Raw genomic sequence first — 18,930 nt, 5'->3', positions numbered from 1 at the left:
AAGACTCCATCTTAAATAAGAGGAATGAATAATTATATTGCAAGATCAAGTTGGGGTAAAGTAATGCTTGTGGCTTTAAGGATGAAAGCTTGAGTGCCAATGTAGAAACCATATTCCCAGACTATAGTGGGGAATACTGAGCCTGCTAGGGTAAGCTTTCTTTTATTTAGTGGGCTCTAGAAATGTCCAGCTTCTGGAGAGGTAGCTATTTAAGGAATGATATTTCAACAGAAAAGTCTTTATAAATGCATACATCAATACAGAATTCTGGGATCATGCCAGTCAGTAGATATAAATCCAGCCATACTGGTTGGAAGTGGCAAATGGTATACGCACGAGCTGAAATATTTCTGTTTCTTCTTGGACATTTTCGGTTCTCAACTCTAAAGACATTTTATAACTATTTAAAACATTATGATTTCAGCCATCCTAATATTTTATTTTACATAACTAATTTTACAAAACTAGTAGTGATTTCCAGATAATAATAATTAATAATATAATTATATAACTATTATATAATATTTATATAATAATAATAATTATTATTATTATTAAAGGCCAGGTATGGAGGCTCATGCCTGTAATCCCAGCACTTTGGGAGGCTGAGGCAGGAGGATCCCTTGAAGCCAGTTCAAGACTAACCTGAGCAACAAAGCAAGACCCCATCTCTACAAAAACAAGCAAATAAACTATATTTACTTATATGTATAAATAATTCAGTGTATTTTATCTTCTTTATCTTCTTGTGTTTTTAGCTTTATGAGTTAACTCCATCAAATTTTAATTTCTTCATTTGACTGCTGTTTTTTATTTTTATTTTTTTTTGAGACAGAGTCTTGCTCTGTCACCCAGATTGAAGCGCAATGGCGTGATCTCTGCTTACCGCAACCTCTGCCTCCTGGGTTCAAGTGATTCTCCTGCCTCAGCCTCCCGAGTAGCTGGGGTTACAGATGCCGGCCACCACGCCTGGCTAATTTTTGTACTTTTAGTAGAGATGGGGTTTCACCATGTTGGCCAGGCTGGTCTCGAACTCCTGACCTCAAGTCACCTGCCTCGGCCTCCCAAAATGCTGGGATTACAGGCGTAAGCCACCATACCCAGCCCTGACTGCTTTTCTTTACCTAACTTCTCCCCTTTTCCTAACTGATTTTGAGATTGCTGCTGTCTACTTCTGACTTTTGTATTCAGAGAGTACAAATTAATTCATTTAGCAGCATTATCTCTTTGTTTAATTCCTCCGTCTCACTTTCTTTTAGCACCTAGTGGATTCCAGGCACTGTTCTAGGTGCTATACAGCAGTGAACAAAACAATGTCGCTGCAGTATATTAGGCATCTTCCTTCTGGTGAGAGGAGAGAGATATCAAATGATTGGTTAGTTATGTGTGAAGTGTAGTAGGTTTTATGAACGCTTTGCCTGTAGTCTCTTTCCTTCGGTCCTCTGTATTTTACTGTTTTCCAAAGCTTAGTAGGAATGACTTTTCAGATATCAGCTTATTTAAATATCTCACTCATTAAGCAGGTAATTTGGTATTAGGCATTTACTCATGGTTGACTGTAAGTAATATAATATTCCCCCAACCAAAATTTTATCTATTCTGAAGTATCATTTAATTCAGTATCTTATGTATATTTTCAAGTGTTTCAATTTTTTATCTACTTCAGTATTCACAGTGGCATAACCTCTTTACATATCAATATTTCATTATTTTATATGTATTTAAGGTCTTCATTATTAAAAAACATACTGGATCATTGATATTTTTGGAAAATAAAAATCATGAACTTATTAGCAGAAATTCTCTAACATCAAACAATTATGGAGAATTCTTTTTTTTTTTTTTTGAGACGGTGTCTCGCTCTGTTGCCCATACTGGAGTGCAGTGGTGTGATCGTGGTTCGCTGCAACCTCTGCCTCCTGGTCTTAAACAATCCTCCCACCTCAGCCTCTCAGGTAACTGAGACTACAGGCACGTACCACCACACCCGGATAATTTTACATCTTTTTATAGAGACAGGGTTTTGCCATGTTGCCTAGGCTGGTCTCGAACTTCTGGGCTCAAGTGATCCACCTGCCTTGGTCTCCCAAAGTGCTGAGATTACAGGCACGAGCCACTGCACCCGGCCAAATTCTTTAATATATGTGCTTTTCCTTTTTGTCTATGTGGTTGAGTCTTCTAGTTACTTTTCATTGATGTTGAGTATTTTAGATTTAATAGACTCACAAAAAATTGTACCAATTCCATGACAGCATCTTGCCAAAACTTGTCATTTAAATATACATAAATTTCCCTTTGGAGCCAGGTACAGTGACTCACGCCTATAATCCTAACACTTTGGGAGACTAAGGTAGGAGGATTGCTTGAACCTGGGAGGTTGAGGCTGCAGTGAGTCATGATCACACCACTGCAATCCAGCCTGAGCCACAGAGTGAGACTCTGTCCCCAGCTCCCCCTGAAAAATTCCCCTTAGAATCCCTGCTTGCAACTTTTTTCCAGTGAGCGTACTATTCAGTAGCCCACTAAAGCCAATTCAGTTTACCACATTCATTTTATTTAGTGAAATTAGTGATTACTGTAATCTCTATTTTGAGTTTCAAGGTTTTATGTGAAATGTTAGGAAAATTGGTCAATGAAATATATATTACCACTGGAGGGTAGTGTTTCCAATTTCTATTTTTACAAATGATCAAGTTGAATTTAGTTGATAAACCAATCATATGTGCTTTTATTTTAAAAATATTTTGTTTTCATAATATCAAACAGGCCCTCAAAAGTTTGCATAATCACTTTGTGATCCCCCACACTCCCATGCTAATACATTTGTATGCCTTTTCTCTTTCTCCTATGCCAGTACTAACCAGACCCGACCCTGCTTAGCTTCTGAGATCAGACGAGATTGGGCATTGTAGGGAGACCCCCTGAAACTATTGCTACAGAATAAAAGATAAAATGCTCCTGATTATTGTAAATGTAAAATTGCATGCAGGATTGTGTAAAGACAATGCCAGGCTGGACTGCCAGAATGAGCCAACAGTGCGTGATGTACTTCCCCCTGCAGAGAGCCTATGAATGGACGTGCAGTCAGGGAGGTTTCACATCACCAAGATTCCTATCCCAGAAAAGCAGATGTTCATAGCTCAGGGAATGGAATGTGACCCTTGTGGAGAGCCTATAAATGGATGCATGAGGGACGCCTGTCCATATGAATAAGATAGGGCTATAAACACCCTCATCTTGCCACGGCTCATCTAGGCCTCTTTAGGGTTAAGGCATACTCCCTTCTGAGAATTTCTGGTCTAACTGGTTGTCTAGCTTCACATCCTGTTTCTGTGGATTGTTTGTAACCAGCTCTTGCTGCAACTGTTACTGCTGATTAATATCTTGCTAATCATAGGTTATAGAAAGACTGTGTTTCTGTTTCAGTGCTCTGTTAGAAATTACTGATGCACACACTATATTGTAAATTCTTATCTCTGTATACTGTACTTCTGCATACAGATGTTATGTTAAAGAATTACTTCATCCCCGTGTGACCATCTCTTGTCATAATCAAATGACCCTAAATCCCTCACTAAACTACCCCTGCCCTCAATAAACTTAATAATAAATGCTGGCATATCCAGTGCATTGGTGGCACCACGGGACCAGAAGGCGGTGACGCCCCGGACCCAGCGTTCACTATCTTGTGTGTGTCTATTATTTCTCGACCTGCCGATCTGCCTGGGAACAAAGAGAGAACCCCGTTGCATTACGGGCTGCTGTCCTAATCCTGCAATAGGGCATGCTCAGGGTGGCATGGCCATAGATGCCTTTTCTCTTTCTTAAAAAAAAAGTTTGCATTAGTTACTTTAATGGAGACATTGAATGGATTATTTACTTTTTAATTCAAATTCTCCTTTTCTTTAGCCCATTATTCCTATGTTTACACAAAATATTCGAGAAGGATTTAGATCACTTGGAGGAACAAGTAAGTTCTGATTTGTATGGTTTTGAATTACAATGGAATTTTTAAAATATTTGGGCTGTTGAACCCTACAAGGAAACCTTTTGAATTATTATCTTTAGAAAATTGATATACTGTTTAGACGTTTTTCTGTTTAAAGTCCAAATGATAACTAGTTTTAAGTAATGGCAGTTCTTAATGCTCTTATTTTTGTTGAGAGTATCATATACATACTGAAGTTCTTCAAATGGGCTTTTAAAAACTTTATAGTGAGGCCGGGTGCGGTGGCTCACGCCTGTAATCCCAGCACTTTCGGAGGCCGAGGCGGGAGGATCACCTGAGGTCAAGGGGTCGAGACCAGCCTGGCCAACGTGGAGAAACCCCATCTCTACTAAAAATACAAAATTAGCTGGGCATGGTGGCAGGTGCCTGTAATCCCAGCTACTCGGGAAGCTAAGGCAGGAGAATCACTTGAACCCAGGAGGTGAGGGTTGTGGTGAGCCAAGATTGTGCCATTGCACTCCAGCCTGGGCAACAAGAGTGAAACTCTGTCTCAAAAAAAAAAAAAAAAAAAAAAAACTTCACAGTGAATTAGCTAGTTTATTGTTTTAAACCATGGTGACAAGGTTTAGAATACATTTACAAACTATCCCAACAGTCTCGTTAACTTACCCCAGAAGTTACAGCTTTAAAAATGGATGATAATGTGATATTGAACTAAGATGAACTACCTAAGGAAATAGCATATGCTTTGGTTTATTTGTCACTTCTTGTTCTTTTTAAAAATATTTTGCAGCCTAATACATTTACACTGGAAAGTTCTTTTTACCTATCCTTTATTTATAGATTTTAAAAATCAGATTTTAATATAGTTATAGCAATATTAATGATTGGGTGTGCTCATGGAATACTGTGCAGCCATAAAAAAGAATGAGTTCGTGTCCTTTGTAGGGACATGGATGAAGCTGGAATCCATCATTCTCAGCAAACTATCACAAGGACAAAAAACCAAACACCGCATGTTCTCACTCATATATGGGAATTGAACAATGAGAATACTTGGACACAGGAAGGGGAACATCACACATCGGGGCCTGTCGTGGGGTGGGGGGAGGGGGGATAGCATTAGGAGATACACCTAACGTAAATGACAAGTTAATGAGTGCAGCACACCAACATGGCACGTGTATACATATGTAACAAACCTGCACGTTGTGCACATGTACCCTAGAACTTAAAGTATAATAATAAAAAAATGATTAGGTGTGCTTTTTCTTTGCAATACCTGTTTTCTTATTTTGAAATATTCAGCTTGTTGTTGTACCCTATGGTTTGCATATTATATGTAATTGATTGTATTACATATTCCTAGCATTATTATTTGTTTTGTTTTGCTTTTTATCCTAGCACTATTATTATTAGTGTTCCTATCCACTTATAAGTCCCCTTCTGAAGAGCTTTAAACTGCCCTTGTTTCTTATATGCATAATAACATTGCTATTTTGTTGATACTGCATTCTGTTTTTTAAGTCTTATTTTTTTCCCTTTTTATCAGATTTAAAGTGGAAAGGAAGATTGATGAGATCTTTAACTTTCATGGTGGATTTATTTCATCTATCTATCTATTTATTTTGAGACAGAGTCTCTCTGTTACCCACGCTGGAGTATGGTGGCATGATCTCGGCTCACTGCAACCTTCACCTCTCAGGTTCCAGTGATTCTCCCACCTCGCCTCCAGAGTAGCTGGGACTACAGGCATGTGCCAGCACGCCTGGCTAATTTTTGTATTTTTAGCAGAGACACGGTTTTGCCATGTTGGCCAGGCTCGTCTTGAACTCCTGACCTCATGTGATCCACCCCGCTTCAGTCTTCCAAAGTGTTGGGATTACAGGTGTGAGCCACTATGCCCGGCCTATTTCTTCTAATTTTTTCTTGGCTAATTTATTTAGAATTTGTGACAAATCAGAAATTATTCCAGACGTTTTATTTATTCATTTTGCCTGTGCTTTTTTTTTTTTTCACTTTTTTTCACTTTAAAGTTGAATATTCCAAAAACTAGTATCTAGTGATTTTGTGTGTGTGTGTGTGTCCTGTAGGATAGGGTGTATTCTGTGTTTTGATGTGTAAGCAATACTTTCAACTTTTGGTACAATCCATGACTGTGTGTTCCATGTGGCCTGCCTATTTTGGATTCCTTTGATGATATTTTAGATTTTAAAAAAAATTTAGTCCATCAGTTTATTTTTACATTATTACCACTTTTATTTAATCCTGATAAATTTCATATTTGGTCATTAGTATTAGTAGTTATTTGCTTTGATGTGTTTTTCCTAATTAATAATGTTTTGTCTTTACCTAGTTTATTTTGCATTATAGTCTCATATTTACATAAATTTATTCTTCCTTTTTTTGGTCTTTTATTTATCAAAGTTTCTTATTTGTGAGTCTCTAGACTTTTTCACCTCTAGTAGTTTGGTAGCAGTTTAACCTTTGTTTTGCAATAATAGTAACTTGTTTGCCTTTTAAATTACTGTATTTTTATTTTTATTTTTCATTTTTACTTATTTTTGTTAAATTTCTATACTTTTAAAAGCTCATTAAAAAATAATTAATAGACTTTTTTTGGGGTGCATTTTTAGGTTTATAGAAAGTACAGAGAGTTCTCATAAATCTCCTCACCACCCCCCAATTTCTTCTATTTTTAATATCTTGCATTGGTGTGATATATTTGTTATAATTGATGAAAAACTCTTCTTTTTAAAAAATCGTATGAATTGCCAAGAAATGATACTTTTTGCCACCTTCCTGTAAATTCTACATAATTAATTTGAAAGTTTACAATTACATGATCAGAATACTTAACAAGTTAAAATGATTGTGTTTACTCTAAAACAGGGTTATTTAGGTGGCTTTATGAAAAATTCCGCTATCCATTTGCTCCAATGTATGGAGGTTTTCCAGTGAAGTTACGGACCTATTTAGGTGACCCCATTCCGTATGACCCAAAGATAACAGCGGAAGAATTAGCTGAAAAGGTAAATTGCTTTTTCTTTTTTAGTTTTAGGACAGATTTTTATTTTCAATTATTATATTTTGAATGTCGCTGATTTATTTTTATATTCTACAAGCATGTCTAGGTCATTGGTTCTCAACCAGAGGTGATTGTACCCCCTAGGGAACATTTGCTAATCTCTGGAGACTTATTGTCACTACAGGCAGGAGTTGGGGTGTGAGGGGGTGCTACAGACATTTAATGGGTGGGGGCCAGGGATAGAATTTATGGTAACCTATAGGATAGGAATATATTTCTATGCATATGATTTTGGAAATATTGGACTGGAGTTTGGGAGAAAGTCAGAATTAATGATGGAGATTTCAGTCATTTGCACTGAGACAGTTACTTAAGCCATGAGCTTTATAAGGCAGGTGAGAGAGAAAGAAAAGTGCTGAGAACAGACTGCAGGAGATGTAGCACTGAAGGAGAAGGCCAAGGAAGAAGTGCCAGAGCTGACTGAAAGGGAACTGGCAGAGAGGTAAGAGAACAAGTAAATTTGTGTGACAGAAGTCAGCAGGTGAGGTTTTAGTAAAAAATGGGAATGGTCAGTAATACTAGTTTTTGAAAAGAGATGAAGGAAGATGAAGAGGAGAAAAGCCTGCCTACCTTGTAATTATACTTTCAGAGAGTATAATTACAAAAAAAAAAAAAAAAAAAAAATCCAACAAATGTCATGTTCTCCTCTTTTTCTTTTTTACCCTATTCTTGTTAAATGCAATACATGTCATGTTAACTGAATCATTTAGAAAATGGGATGAATGGGCCATGCTTGGTGGCCCACACTTGTAATCAGAGCACCTTGGGAGGCTGAGGTGGGAAGACATGAGGCCAGGAGGTCAAGGTTACAGTGAACTATGATTGTGCCACTGCACGCCAGCCTGGGCAACAGAGTAAGACACTGTCACTCAAAAAATAAAATGGGATGAATATATTTTGATTATGATTTTTATATAGTCTTTGGTGTATGTATAGTTTGATTTATTTAAACAAATATAAATTATGGTAAAAACACATATTATGGTAAAACATATGGTAAACACATAATATGGTAAAACATAGTAAAACAAATTATTCTGAAAACAGGTACAGGTACTATCTTAACCATTTTAAAGTATACAGTTCAGTACTATTAAGTACATTCACATTGTTGAGCAACAGATCTCTAGAATTTTTTCTTCTTGCAAAATGGACTATACCTATTGAACACCAACTTCCCATTTCCTCTTCCTCCAGCTCCTAGCAACCAACATTCTCCTTTTCTAAGACTTTGACCACTTTAGATACCTCATATGAGTGAAATCACATGGTGTTTGTCTTTTTGTGATTGACTGATTTCAGTTAACATAATGTCCTCAAGGTTCATCTATGTTGTATCATGTGATGGGATTTCCCTCTTTTCTTTCTTTCCTTTTTGATACAGTCTTACTCTGTAACCCTGACTGCAGTGCAGTGGTGCAATCTTGACTCACTGCAACCTTTGTCTCCCAGATTCAAGTGATTCTTGTACCTCAGCCTCCCAAATAGCTGGAATTACAGACACATGCCACCAGTTTGTACTTTTTTACTTGGTACAAGTCTATACTTTTTTGCTTTATATACTCAAAGTCTATGCTTTTTTACTTGGTATTTAACTCCCTTCATGATTTAATTGAAATTAATTTTAAAGCCTTACCTCACCCACCTTTGAATACCTGAAACTGCAGCCAAACTGGCTAACTCGCCATTCCTTACTGTGGTTTTCCTGTACTCTTTTCTCCTCATGCTCCTTCCTTTACCATTATTAGAATATTATGGGTCCTTGGAGACCCGCACGAAACAGTACCCTGTTCATGTGTCCTCCCCTGCTCACTGCCCACCCAGTGGGCTCTCAGGTCTGAACTTCTGAACACTTTCTTTTCATACTTCAGATGATACCCATCACCAATGATCTCACATTTTAGTTATTTTGTACTTGATTCTTCCTTTTAAGTTATGAACTCCTTGAGATTAGAGACTTGTTTCACTAATATTATAATTTCCAAAGCACCTAATATTTTTTGAATGAATGAATAAAATTCTAGAGGTACACTTAATACACATCACAGAACACAACCTATGTGCCAGTCACTATGTTAAGTACCTGAAGATGTCCCTTCAGTTTCATGTAATCCTTATAACTGTATGAAGTAGTTCTCATTTTACAGGTATGAAAACTGTGGTTTAGAGGGGCATTTTTTTGTTTGTTTGTTTTGCTTTGTTTTGAGATGAAGTTTCATTCTTGTTGCCCAGGCTAGATTGCAATGGCGCTATCTTGGCTCACTGCAACCTCCGCCTCCTGTGTTGAAGTAATTCTCCTGCCTCAGCCTCCCAAGTAGCTGGGATTACAGGCATGTGCCACCATGCCTGCTAATTTTGTATTTTTAGTAGAGATGGGGTTTCACCATGTTGGTCAGGCTGCTCTCGAACTCCTGTCCTCAGGTGATCCACCCACCTCAGCCTCCCAAAGTCCTGGGATTACAGGTGTGAGCCACCATGCCCAGCCAAAGGGGTGTATTTTTAAAATACATCTTTGGCCTAGTGTTTATTAATCTTCTTTAAAGGTTAAAGTCTAAAAAAGTATATATGTGTGTACCATGAACTATGTAAATACATATATCAGAATTTTAAATAGCCATAAACCAATTTAAAAATAAAAATTGACCAGGCATAATGACTCATGCCTGTAATCCCAGCACCTTGGGAGGCCAAGGCAGGAGGATCTCTTGAGTCCAGGAGTTCGAGACCAACCCGAGCAACACAGTGAGACCCTGATATAATTATTCAGTATATATGGTGATAAAAGAAAATATACATTAGTGTTTACCAATAGCTGGAAAGAACTAAGTCTTCTATTTGCCTACTTGAAAATTTTCTACTTTTTTTCCTTTTAATATTTTTTCTTTAAGTCCCCTTTAGTGTTTATCATGTACAAGATATTGCTGTGCTTAATGCTGGAGAAATACTAAGATGTATCTTAAGGAGCTTACAATGTGGTATAGAAAATAGACACGTGTACAACAACTATAATTCAAGGCTTAATAAAATAAGTATAAGAAATGTGCTGCAGCTAGGCACGGTAGCCCATGCCTATAATCCCAGCACACTGGAAGTCCAAGGTGGAAGTATTGCTTGGGCCCAGGAGTTTGAGAACAGCCTGGGAAACATAGTGAAACCCCATCTCTATAAAAAAAAAGAAAAATATATATGCTTCGGGTATACTGAGAAGGAAATCATTAATTCTTAGGGGTGATGGGAGGTAAATCAATCTATATTAAGATCTACTAACAATAACTTTTGTTTTCTTAATAGACGAAGAATGCTGTTCAAGCTTTGATTGATAAGCATCAGAGAATACCAGGAAACATTATGAGTGCTTTGTTAGAACGTTTTCATTGATAATAAAGGGTCAACTAGAAGATGATTTAATACATTTATATTTATATTAAGTGTTTGTATCTAAGGTACTGTCTTCTGAATTTTGTAGGTCCTATAATTAGTATTTTTTTAAAAAATCATGTTAGTAAGCATCTTTCACAGAATTCATTGGTTTAAAATTGTATTGTCAAATTTGTTTTTGCTATTGTGTCAAATACTAACAAATTACACACCTAATAATTCAGAAAAATATGTTTTATTTGTAAATTCCTAATAATGTATGCTAAACATATAGATTCTTAAAGTTAAGTTTATTAATAACAGCAGTTTAGGTTAAACAAACATTCCTGGATAATGCATTAAATTTCTGTATCTGTTGCCCTGAGCTGATTTTGATAGATGGCGTAAGCTAGGGGTTAGTATAGTTGTTTAAATTAGAAAAAAAGTGCTGTTTTCTGCGCCTCATTCCCTTCATGACCTTGGGCAAGTCATGTCATGTTTTTGTGCCTCAACAATTCACTTTTTAAAAACATGATCGTATGGTGAATGATATTATTTTGTTATTTATATTTGCTGTGATTGATAACTATTGAACCAAAATTATAATTAATTTAAACAATGTCAAAATCCTTTAGGAGTTATGTATATATTTTCTCCATTGTGTGTTTAAATTATGTCTTCAGATATCATGTCCAGTTGCCAAGCACAATGAAAAAGATTATTATTTTTTAAATTGAATAAAAAAGAAATTAGGAAAAATAAAATTTCTTATTATTTTTAGTATGATATTTTTAACAAGAGTCTATAAGCAAACAATATAGGGTGTGCTGTGCATTGTCACCCCTATACTATGGTCTTAATAACGCCAGTTAAAAATCACTGTTATGCTCTGCATTTCGTGTGTTAGAAGCTGATTCTAAGCTGAGGAAAGCAGAGTTCTCTACTTTTGCTCACTATTGAGGCTTACCCAGTTTGACTCTGCGGCCAATGAAGTGGTTTATTGCTTCAATAAAAATATACTTGAATGATAAATTTATTTATTTTTGTTTTGTTTTGTTTTTATTTAGAGATGGGGTTTTGCCACGTTGGCCAGGCTGATCTCGAACTCCTGACCTTAGGTGATCCACCCGCCTCAGCCTCCCAAATTGCTGGGATTACAGGTGTGAGCCACCATGCCCAGCCTGAATGATAAATATATGGGAACACAGAGCCCTCTGAAAAATTAATGATTTTCAATTTGTCTTCTTGAAAAATGAATTTAAGTATTATTTAAACAGAAAAGTGTCAGAAATCAAATACAGTATCTCCCTCTCCCTTTTTTAAATGTTAAATTACTAGGGTTTTTGTATAGCTTTTTGTATTGTGTGTATTTATGATATGTGAAATGTGTATAAAATTAAACAATGTGAAAATAAACCTGAGTTGCAATTAATTTTCTTGTGAAATTACATGTGACATTTTAAAAATCTTTTTTTTTTTTTTTCTTTTTTGAGATGGAATCTTGCTCTGTCTGTTGCCCAGGCTGGAGTGCAGTGGCGCCGTCTTGGCTGGCTGCAACCTCCGCCTCCAAGGTTCAAGCAATGCTCCTGCCTCAGCCTCCTGAGTAGCTGGGATTACACAAGTGCGCCACCACACCTGGCTAATTTTTGTATTTTTAATAGAGACAGGGTTTCATCATGTTGGCCAGGCTGGTCTTGAACTCCTGGCCTCAGGTGATCTGCCCACCTCAGGCTCCAAAAGTGCTGGGATTACAGGTGTGAGCCACTGCACCCACCCTAAATAATCATTTTAAATTGATTTTTTTTTGTACTCTTTACACATTTCTCACCTAGAATCATATTCTTTTATGTAACCACAATGAAGAAACCTCACTTTCCAGTGTAATAAATATATTTTAATTTTGTGGTCAATGAGAAGAGTCAATTAATAATTACTTGCAGTTTCCTCCCCCCAGCAGTGAGAAGTGTTTGGTTCAAAATTGATGAAATATTTCAGAATGAATGAATAAATGATCATAAAATGAATGAGAAATTTGTTTTGGGTCAACTATTGAGTTTTAATGACTGAAGTTAGCCAGGAGTGGTGGCGTGAACCTGTAGTCCAGCTACTTGGAAAGCTGAGGCGGGAGGAATGCTTGAGCCCAGGCGTTCGAGGCTGCAGTGAGTTGCAATTGTGCCACTGCACAGCCTGGGTGATAGAGCAAGCCCCTGGTTCTGTTAATAAAGACTAAAGAAAGAACAACATTTATTGCTAATTTGGCAAAAGCTATTATTTTTACAATATTTAAGTTTTACTGCTTTAGTTAAATTTTTTTTTTTTTTGAGACAGAGTTTTGCTCTTGTTACCCAGGCTGGAGTGCAATGGCATGATCTCGGCTCACCGCAACCTCTGCCTCCCAAGTTCAAGCAATTCTCCTGCCTCAGCCTCCCAAATAGCTGGGATTACAGGCATGTGCCACCACGCCCAGCTAATTTTGTATTTTTAGTAGAGACGGGGTTTCTCCATGTTGGTCAGGCTGGTCTTGAACTCCCGACCTCAGGCGATCCGCCCCCCACGGCTTCCTCAAGTGCTGGGATTACAGGCATGAGCCACCGCGCCCGGCAATTAAAACCTTTTTTGTTTTAAAACCCTGATATTCAGACTAACATCAGTGCTTCAGATCTTTATCTTTGCTATTTGAGTTTAATTCCCATTTATAAGAGTCAGAGAATATGACTAAATATAGAAATATGTCTGGGCATGATGGCACACACCTGTAATCCCAGCCCTTTGGGAGGATTGCTTGAGGCCAGGAGTTTGAGACCACCTGGGCAACATAACAAGACCCCTTATCAAATAAGTTTTTTTTTGTTTGTTTGTTTGTTTGTTTGTTTTGAGACGGAGTCTCATTCTGTCGCCCAGGCTGGAGTGCAGTGGCCGGATCTCAGCTCACGGCATGCTCCGCCTCCCGGGTTTAAGCCATTCTCCTGCCTCAGCCTCCCAAGTAGCTGGGACTACAGGCGCCGCCACCTCGCCCGGCTAGTTTTTTGTACTTTTTAGTAGAGACGGGGTTTCACCGTGTCAGCCAGGATGGTCTCGATCTCCTGACCTCGTGATCCGCCCGTCTCGGCCTCCCAAAGTGCTGGGATTACAGGCTTGACCCACCGCGCCCGGCCTTGTTTTTTTTTTTTTTAAGCTGGGTGCAGTGGCTCACACCTCTCATCCTAACACTTTGGGAGGCTGAGGCAGCTGGGTCACTTGAGCCCAGGAATTCAAGACCAGCCTAAGTGAAACCCTGTCTCTACAAAAAACCCCACAAAAATCAGCTGGGCATGGTGGCGCACACCTGCAGTTACAGCTACCTGGGAGGCTGAGGTGGAAGGTTGAGCCTGGAGAGATTAGGGCTGCAGTGAGCAATGATTGTGCCACTGCACTCCAGCCTCAGCAATAGAATGAGACCCTGTCTCAAAAAAAAGAAAAAACAAAAGAAACATAAGTAATGGAAAGAAGGTGTATTAGTTTTTTTTTTCCCATAATTTTTCTTTCCCTTCTTATCACTTCTATTCATGTGTCTTGACCCTTTTTTGAGGCGTGTTCACAGTCAGAACCTGATGCAAGCATGAAGAGCCTCTCTCCAGAAGCGTAAATATGGCCCACTTATGGGAAGTTTTTCTTACTCATTTTTAAAAACTTTCATTCTGAAACAATTTGAAGCTTACAGAAAAGTTGCAATTATAGTGCAGAGTACTCCCATATACTCTTCACCCAGATTCACCAATGTAACATGTCACATTTGTTTTATTCTTTTCACACTCCTGTTGCCCTCGCTGTCTCCACATATATATCTATACTTTTTCTCCTGGATCATCTGATAGTAAATTGCAAATACCATGCCCCTTACTGTTACCTGGACTGTGAAATCATCCATTTATAAAACCACAAGACAATGATTAAAAAAAAAAATCAGGAAAATCTTGATGGACATAATACTACTATCTATAGACCGTATTTAAATTTCACCAGTTGTCTCAGTAATATCATTTATATCAATTTTTCTTCTTGATTCATCCAAGGAAGGATCACACATTGCATTTAGTTTTCCTATTTCTTCAGTCACCTTTAATCTGGAATGATTCCTCAGCCCTTCTTTGTCTTCAATGATAGTGACCTTTTTGGAGAGGAGGGACCATTTATTTTGCAGATAAGCCCTCAGTTTGTTTTTGCCTCACATTTCATTACGAGTTGATTCAGACTATGCATTATTTTAGAAATACAACATGAATGATGCTGCGGCTCTCTCCAGGACGTCACATCAGGAGGCACATATGTTGGTTTGTGTCATTAGTGGTGGCAATAACTTTGATCGCTTGGCTGAGATGGCATTCACCAGGTTCATTCCCTGTAGTTACTATTTTTTCCCTTTTTAATAAGGAAACTTATTTTGAGATTGAGACTGTGTATAGTCATGCATTGCTTAATGATGGGAATGTATTCTAGAAATGCATCGTCAGGCGATTTTGTCATTGTGTGAACATCATAAGGTGTACTTACACAAAGCTAAATATATTGCCTACTACACAAATAGGCTGTATGGTACAGCCTGTTGATCCTAGGCTACAAAACTATACGGCATGTGACTACTGAATACTGTGGGCAATTGCTACACAATATTTGTGTATCTAAACACAGCTAAATATAGAAAAGGTACAGTAAAAATAAGGTATTATAATCTTATGGGACCACTGTTGACTGAAATGTTACTATGTAGCACGTAACTGCATGTAGCTGTTTCAGGATATGAGTATATGGGGAAACTTTTTCTTGGTCTCCACTATCTAGAGGGTGAAAATTTTGGGGTTCATGTCAATAGTTGCCCTAAAAATTATAGGCCACTGAATTTTGGCCAAAACTTTTGGCCATTGAAATGGCCAAAACTATGATTACTTTTGCACCAACCTAATATCTTGGGCTCTTAAAAGCCTTTGTAAGCTCAGAATTGGCCACTCTAGGTTCCTTCTGGGAAGGGCAATAAACACTGCCCAGTGCTGTATCTCAGAAGCTAAGGCTTTGCCATTTCACAATGGTGACTTGGGTTCAATTCCTAGCTTAGGGAATGAGTACTTTCTGGTTGATATTTGTGTGACCTTTGCCATTTGTTGATTCTCTTCACCTTCATGAACAACAACCTCTGACTTTCCAGCTTGAATTTTCCTTTCTCTGAGCTACCTTTGAAGTTTCTAGATCTTGTAAAAACTGCTTACCACCTCTTTGAAAATACCTCATACACCCATGGTGAAGTCATAAACTTAGTTAAGGCTTATTGTTTCACCTGGGAAGTTACCTTTAGTAAAGTTCAAAAGCCAGAAATAGTGGCTGTAGGTCCTTGCTAGAGTCTGGTAATAAGAGATCTGGTTAAACATCAGCTTAAGTAAAAGCAGATTATTCAAGCTATACATGTATTTAAAAGGTCTTTATGGTTTTTTCCCCCCTCTGGTTGAATCTTGTTTTTCTGAAAAAAGTTATTTTCTTCTTAGTTGATTGAATTGTTTTTCTCCATTTTATCGACTTGCCACTATTGACACCCAAATGAGAGGACCTAAGGTAATTTCTAACAGCCTGGGACTCCTGGAGAAAGGCAGAGGAGGTGCCACAGACCCCATTTTGGGAAAACCTTCTGATTTACTCATGGAACCCCAAGAATCGAAAGTGAATAGATCCCTCTCAAAATCTAAGGTTCTGTTCTGTTTTGCATTGAGTTACCTGATATCTTTGATGTTGGTGGGTATCAGAAATTACTTTGCATTATGAGAGAGCTTTAATGGTAATAACTAGGTAGGAAAATATACTTTTAGGGATGGCTAATGGCAATTATGGGGAGATAACTCAGCTTTTTGCATGTTTGGATAAGGGAAGCATGCTCTTGGCCACCTAGAAGGTATGGTTACATCCCTACCCACTGCCACTGAGAAGTAAGATCCCCATGGAGGATAAGCTAATTCCCTCTTTTTGGTATACAGGACCTGGTATAAGAATTGAACTCTTAATTTTCAGCAATCTCTTTTTGCCTTCCAGCTGTGCCTTCTTATTTGGCCATAGAAACTGCATGCTTCCTGGTCCTGTTTCTTGAAGGGCTGTACCCAGAAGCCAGTAATCTAATTAAGAAACTTAAAAACTGGGAAATGAAAAATCTTACAAGTACTGGATCTTCTTCTGTTTCTATTTATATGTATTGTGTGTGTGATGTTTATATATGAGAGCTCTGCTTAATTGGCTTAAAAATAAGCACTTATTTATCAAAGATTTTCTCAGAAAAATAAAGACTTTAATGCCTTTTAGTTCATATGACTTTAGCAATCTTTAGGCAATAAAGACAGTTTTAAAGATTATTAGTAAAATAAAAATGCCTTCAAAATTTAGACATTTGGTCTAAATTAGGTCACAGATTTGATAAATGCCTTAATGTCATAAACTACTTCTTTAACTTGATAATTGTTCAAATTACTTGCCTTGGAGCCACTAAATTCCAGATAAAGCAGGGGACATGTGGAGTTAACCATACCCCCTAGCTATGCTGGAAAGAGTCAGACCTTATCTGTACTTCTGTCTGGTATCCTAGGCTCCACACCTGGTACCTAAATAAAATCACTTACTTGGCCGGGCGCGGTGGCTCACGCCTGTAATCCCTGCACTTTGGGAGGCCGAGGCGGGCGGATCACGAGGTCAGGAGATCGAGACCATCCTGGCTAACAAGGTGAAACCCCGTCTCTACTAAAATACAAAAAAAATTAGCTGGGCGCGGTGGCGGGCGCCTGTAGTCCCAGCTACTCGGGAGGCTGAGGCAGGAGAATGGCGCGAACCCGGGAGGCAGAGCTTGCAGTGAGCCGAGATGGTGCCACTGCACTCCAGCCTGGGGGACAGAGTGAAGACTCCGCCTCAAAAAAAAAAAAAAAAAAAAAAAATCACTTACTTGCCAGAGTTTTTACCAAAATAAAAGTTGCTAAGAGTTAATACTGAAACATATATAATTGAGACTACTAGCAAAATAGTTTTACATGCAAGGTGGGTAAGGAAAGTAAAATGTGTTTTAGTACAAGATTATAAGAAGGCATGGGAATATGGAATTTTTCTATGTGCCTATATTAGAAAGTTAAAGGATTGTTTTAAGTTAGATAGACTAGAAATGAAGGGCTGTGAAGTTAATCTTGTAAAAAAATTCTGTATATGAACCTATTGACTAAAGTTAAAGGAATATTATTTAATTTTTAAATAAATTGAACATCAAAATAAAAGCACAAGAGGGTTTTTTTTTTTTTTAAGAATATTGATCTACTCTCTTTATTTTTTTAAATTTATTTTTATTTTTATTTTTTTTGGAGGCAGGGTCTCACCGTATCACTCAGACCAGAATGCAGTGGCACAATCACAGCTCTCTGCAGCCTCACCTCCTGAGCTCAAGTGATTCTCCCACCTTCGCCTCCCTAGTAGCTGGAACTACAGGCGTGTGCCACCATGCCTGGCTAATTTTTGTATTTTTTGTAGAGATGGGGTTTTGTCATGTTTCCCAGGCTGGTCTCCAACTCCTGGGCTCAAGGAATCCACTCACCTTGACCTCTCAAAGTAGTAGGATTATAGGCATGAGCCACTGTGCCTAGTCTTAGCTAATTTTTTGTATTTCTTGTAGAGACAGGGCTTTGCCATGTTGCATAGGCTGGTCTTGAACTTCTGGGCACAAGCAGTCTGCCCATTCAGCCTCCCAAAGTGCTGAGATTACAGAAATGAGCCACCACACTTGGCCTGATCTGCTGTTTAGCAGAAAATTGCTAAAAGGTTTATGATAATCTTACCTCATGGTCAAACTGATAAAGGTTGAATACTTTGTCTATAAGATTTTATTAAGAATTGGATTTGACATTCATAGTACTCTAATGCAAAGGTGAAATTTGGCTTTCTCTCAAACAAAATTTTCGTGTAATATTAAAAGATAATGAAAGATTTCTGTTTGCCTTTTGAATAAATTACAATAAAAAGAGGGGAGAAAAGAGATGGTTTGGAAAATGAAGTCTTCCTTCTATCAATGAATACAGGTTTTTGCCTTTAAAAAAATTTTTAGTCATCATTTTGGCTAAATAAATGACTAATGGTGACATGGAATTTTATTTTACAAGCATTTTAAACCTTTGATACTTGACAAACTTTCCAGAATCAAATTGTAAGTGATGTCTTTTTCTTACCTAACTAATCTTTTAGATATTAAGTCCCCTAAAGTCCAAAAATGACATATTTGGATTATTCTGGTATATTAAAATCATACAGGTAGCATTGTCAAATATGAAATGGTGTTTGGTTTTCTTTAGGTTGTATTTGTATAAGTATGTTATTGGTATGTGTTCCAAAATTATGGGAAAATCCTGTAATTCTGATATGACTTGGTATATGTTTTGAGTAATAAATATAATTACTATGTTAAATTGTTGTGTACCAAAGTAGTAACCAAATTTTCTTATCAATTTTGTCTTTGATTGTGACTGCTCTAAGACTTTTTGTCATCCACAGACAA

The 18,930-nt window shown here is 37.6% G+C and overlaps 1 protein-coding gene across 6 annotated transcripts in view; it reads left to right on the top strand.

Annotated features, from left to right (window-relative positions):
• The window catches only part of TMEM68 (transmembrane protein 68), a 38,798-nt gene extending 26,988 nt beyond the window's left edge, over positions 1-11,810 (top strand). For 3 of the 6 annotated variants that reach the window (XM_025394461.1, XM_025394464.1, XM_025394462.1), the window contains 3 exons: positions 3,910-3,970; positions 6,842-6,981; positions 10,329-11,810. In XM_025394461.1, coding sequence (XP_025250246.1) covers positions 3,910-3,970; positions 6,842-6,981; positions 10,329-10,415 — 288 coding nt within the window. In that variant the 3' untranslated portion in view covers positions 10,416-11,810. The remainder of the gene's footprint in view (positions 1-3,909; positions 3,971-6,841; positions 6,982-10,328) is intronic. The other 3 variants (XR_003120832.1, XM_025394465.1, XM_025394463.1) reach the window with 3 other exon arrangements.
• Positions 11,811-18,930: the final 7,120 nt, after the last annotated feature.

Source organism: Theropithecus gelada, chromosome 8 (assembly GCF_003255815.1).
Source record: "Theropithecus gelada isolate Dixy chromosome 8, Tgel_1.0, whole genome shotgun sequence".
Taxonomy (NCBI): domain Eukaryota; kingdom Metazoa; phylum Chordata; class Mammalia; order Primates; family Cercopithecidae; genus Theropithecus; species Theropithecus gelada.
This window is presented reverse-complemented; position numbering and strand designations above follow the sequence as displayed.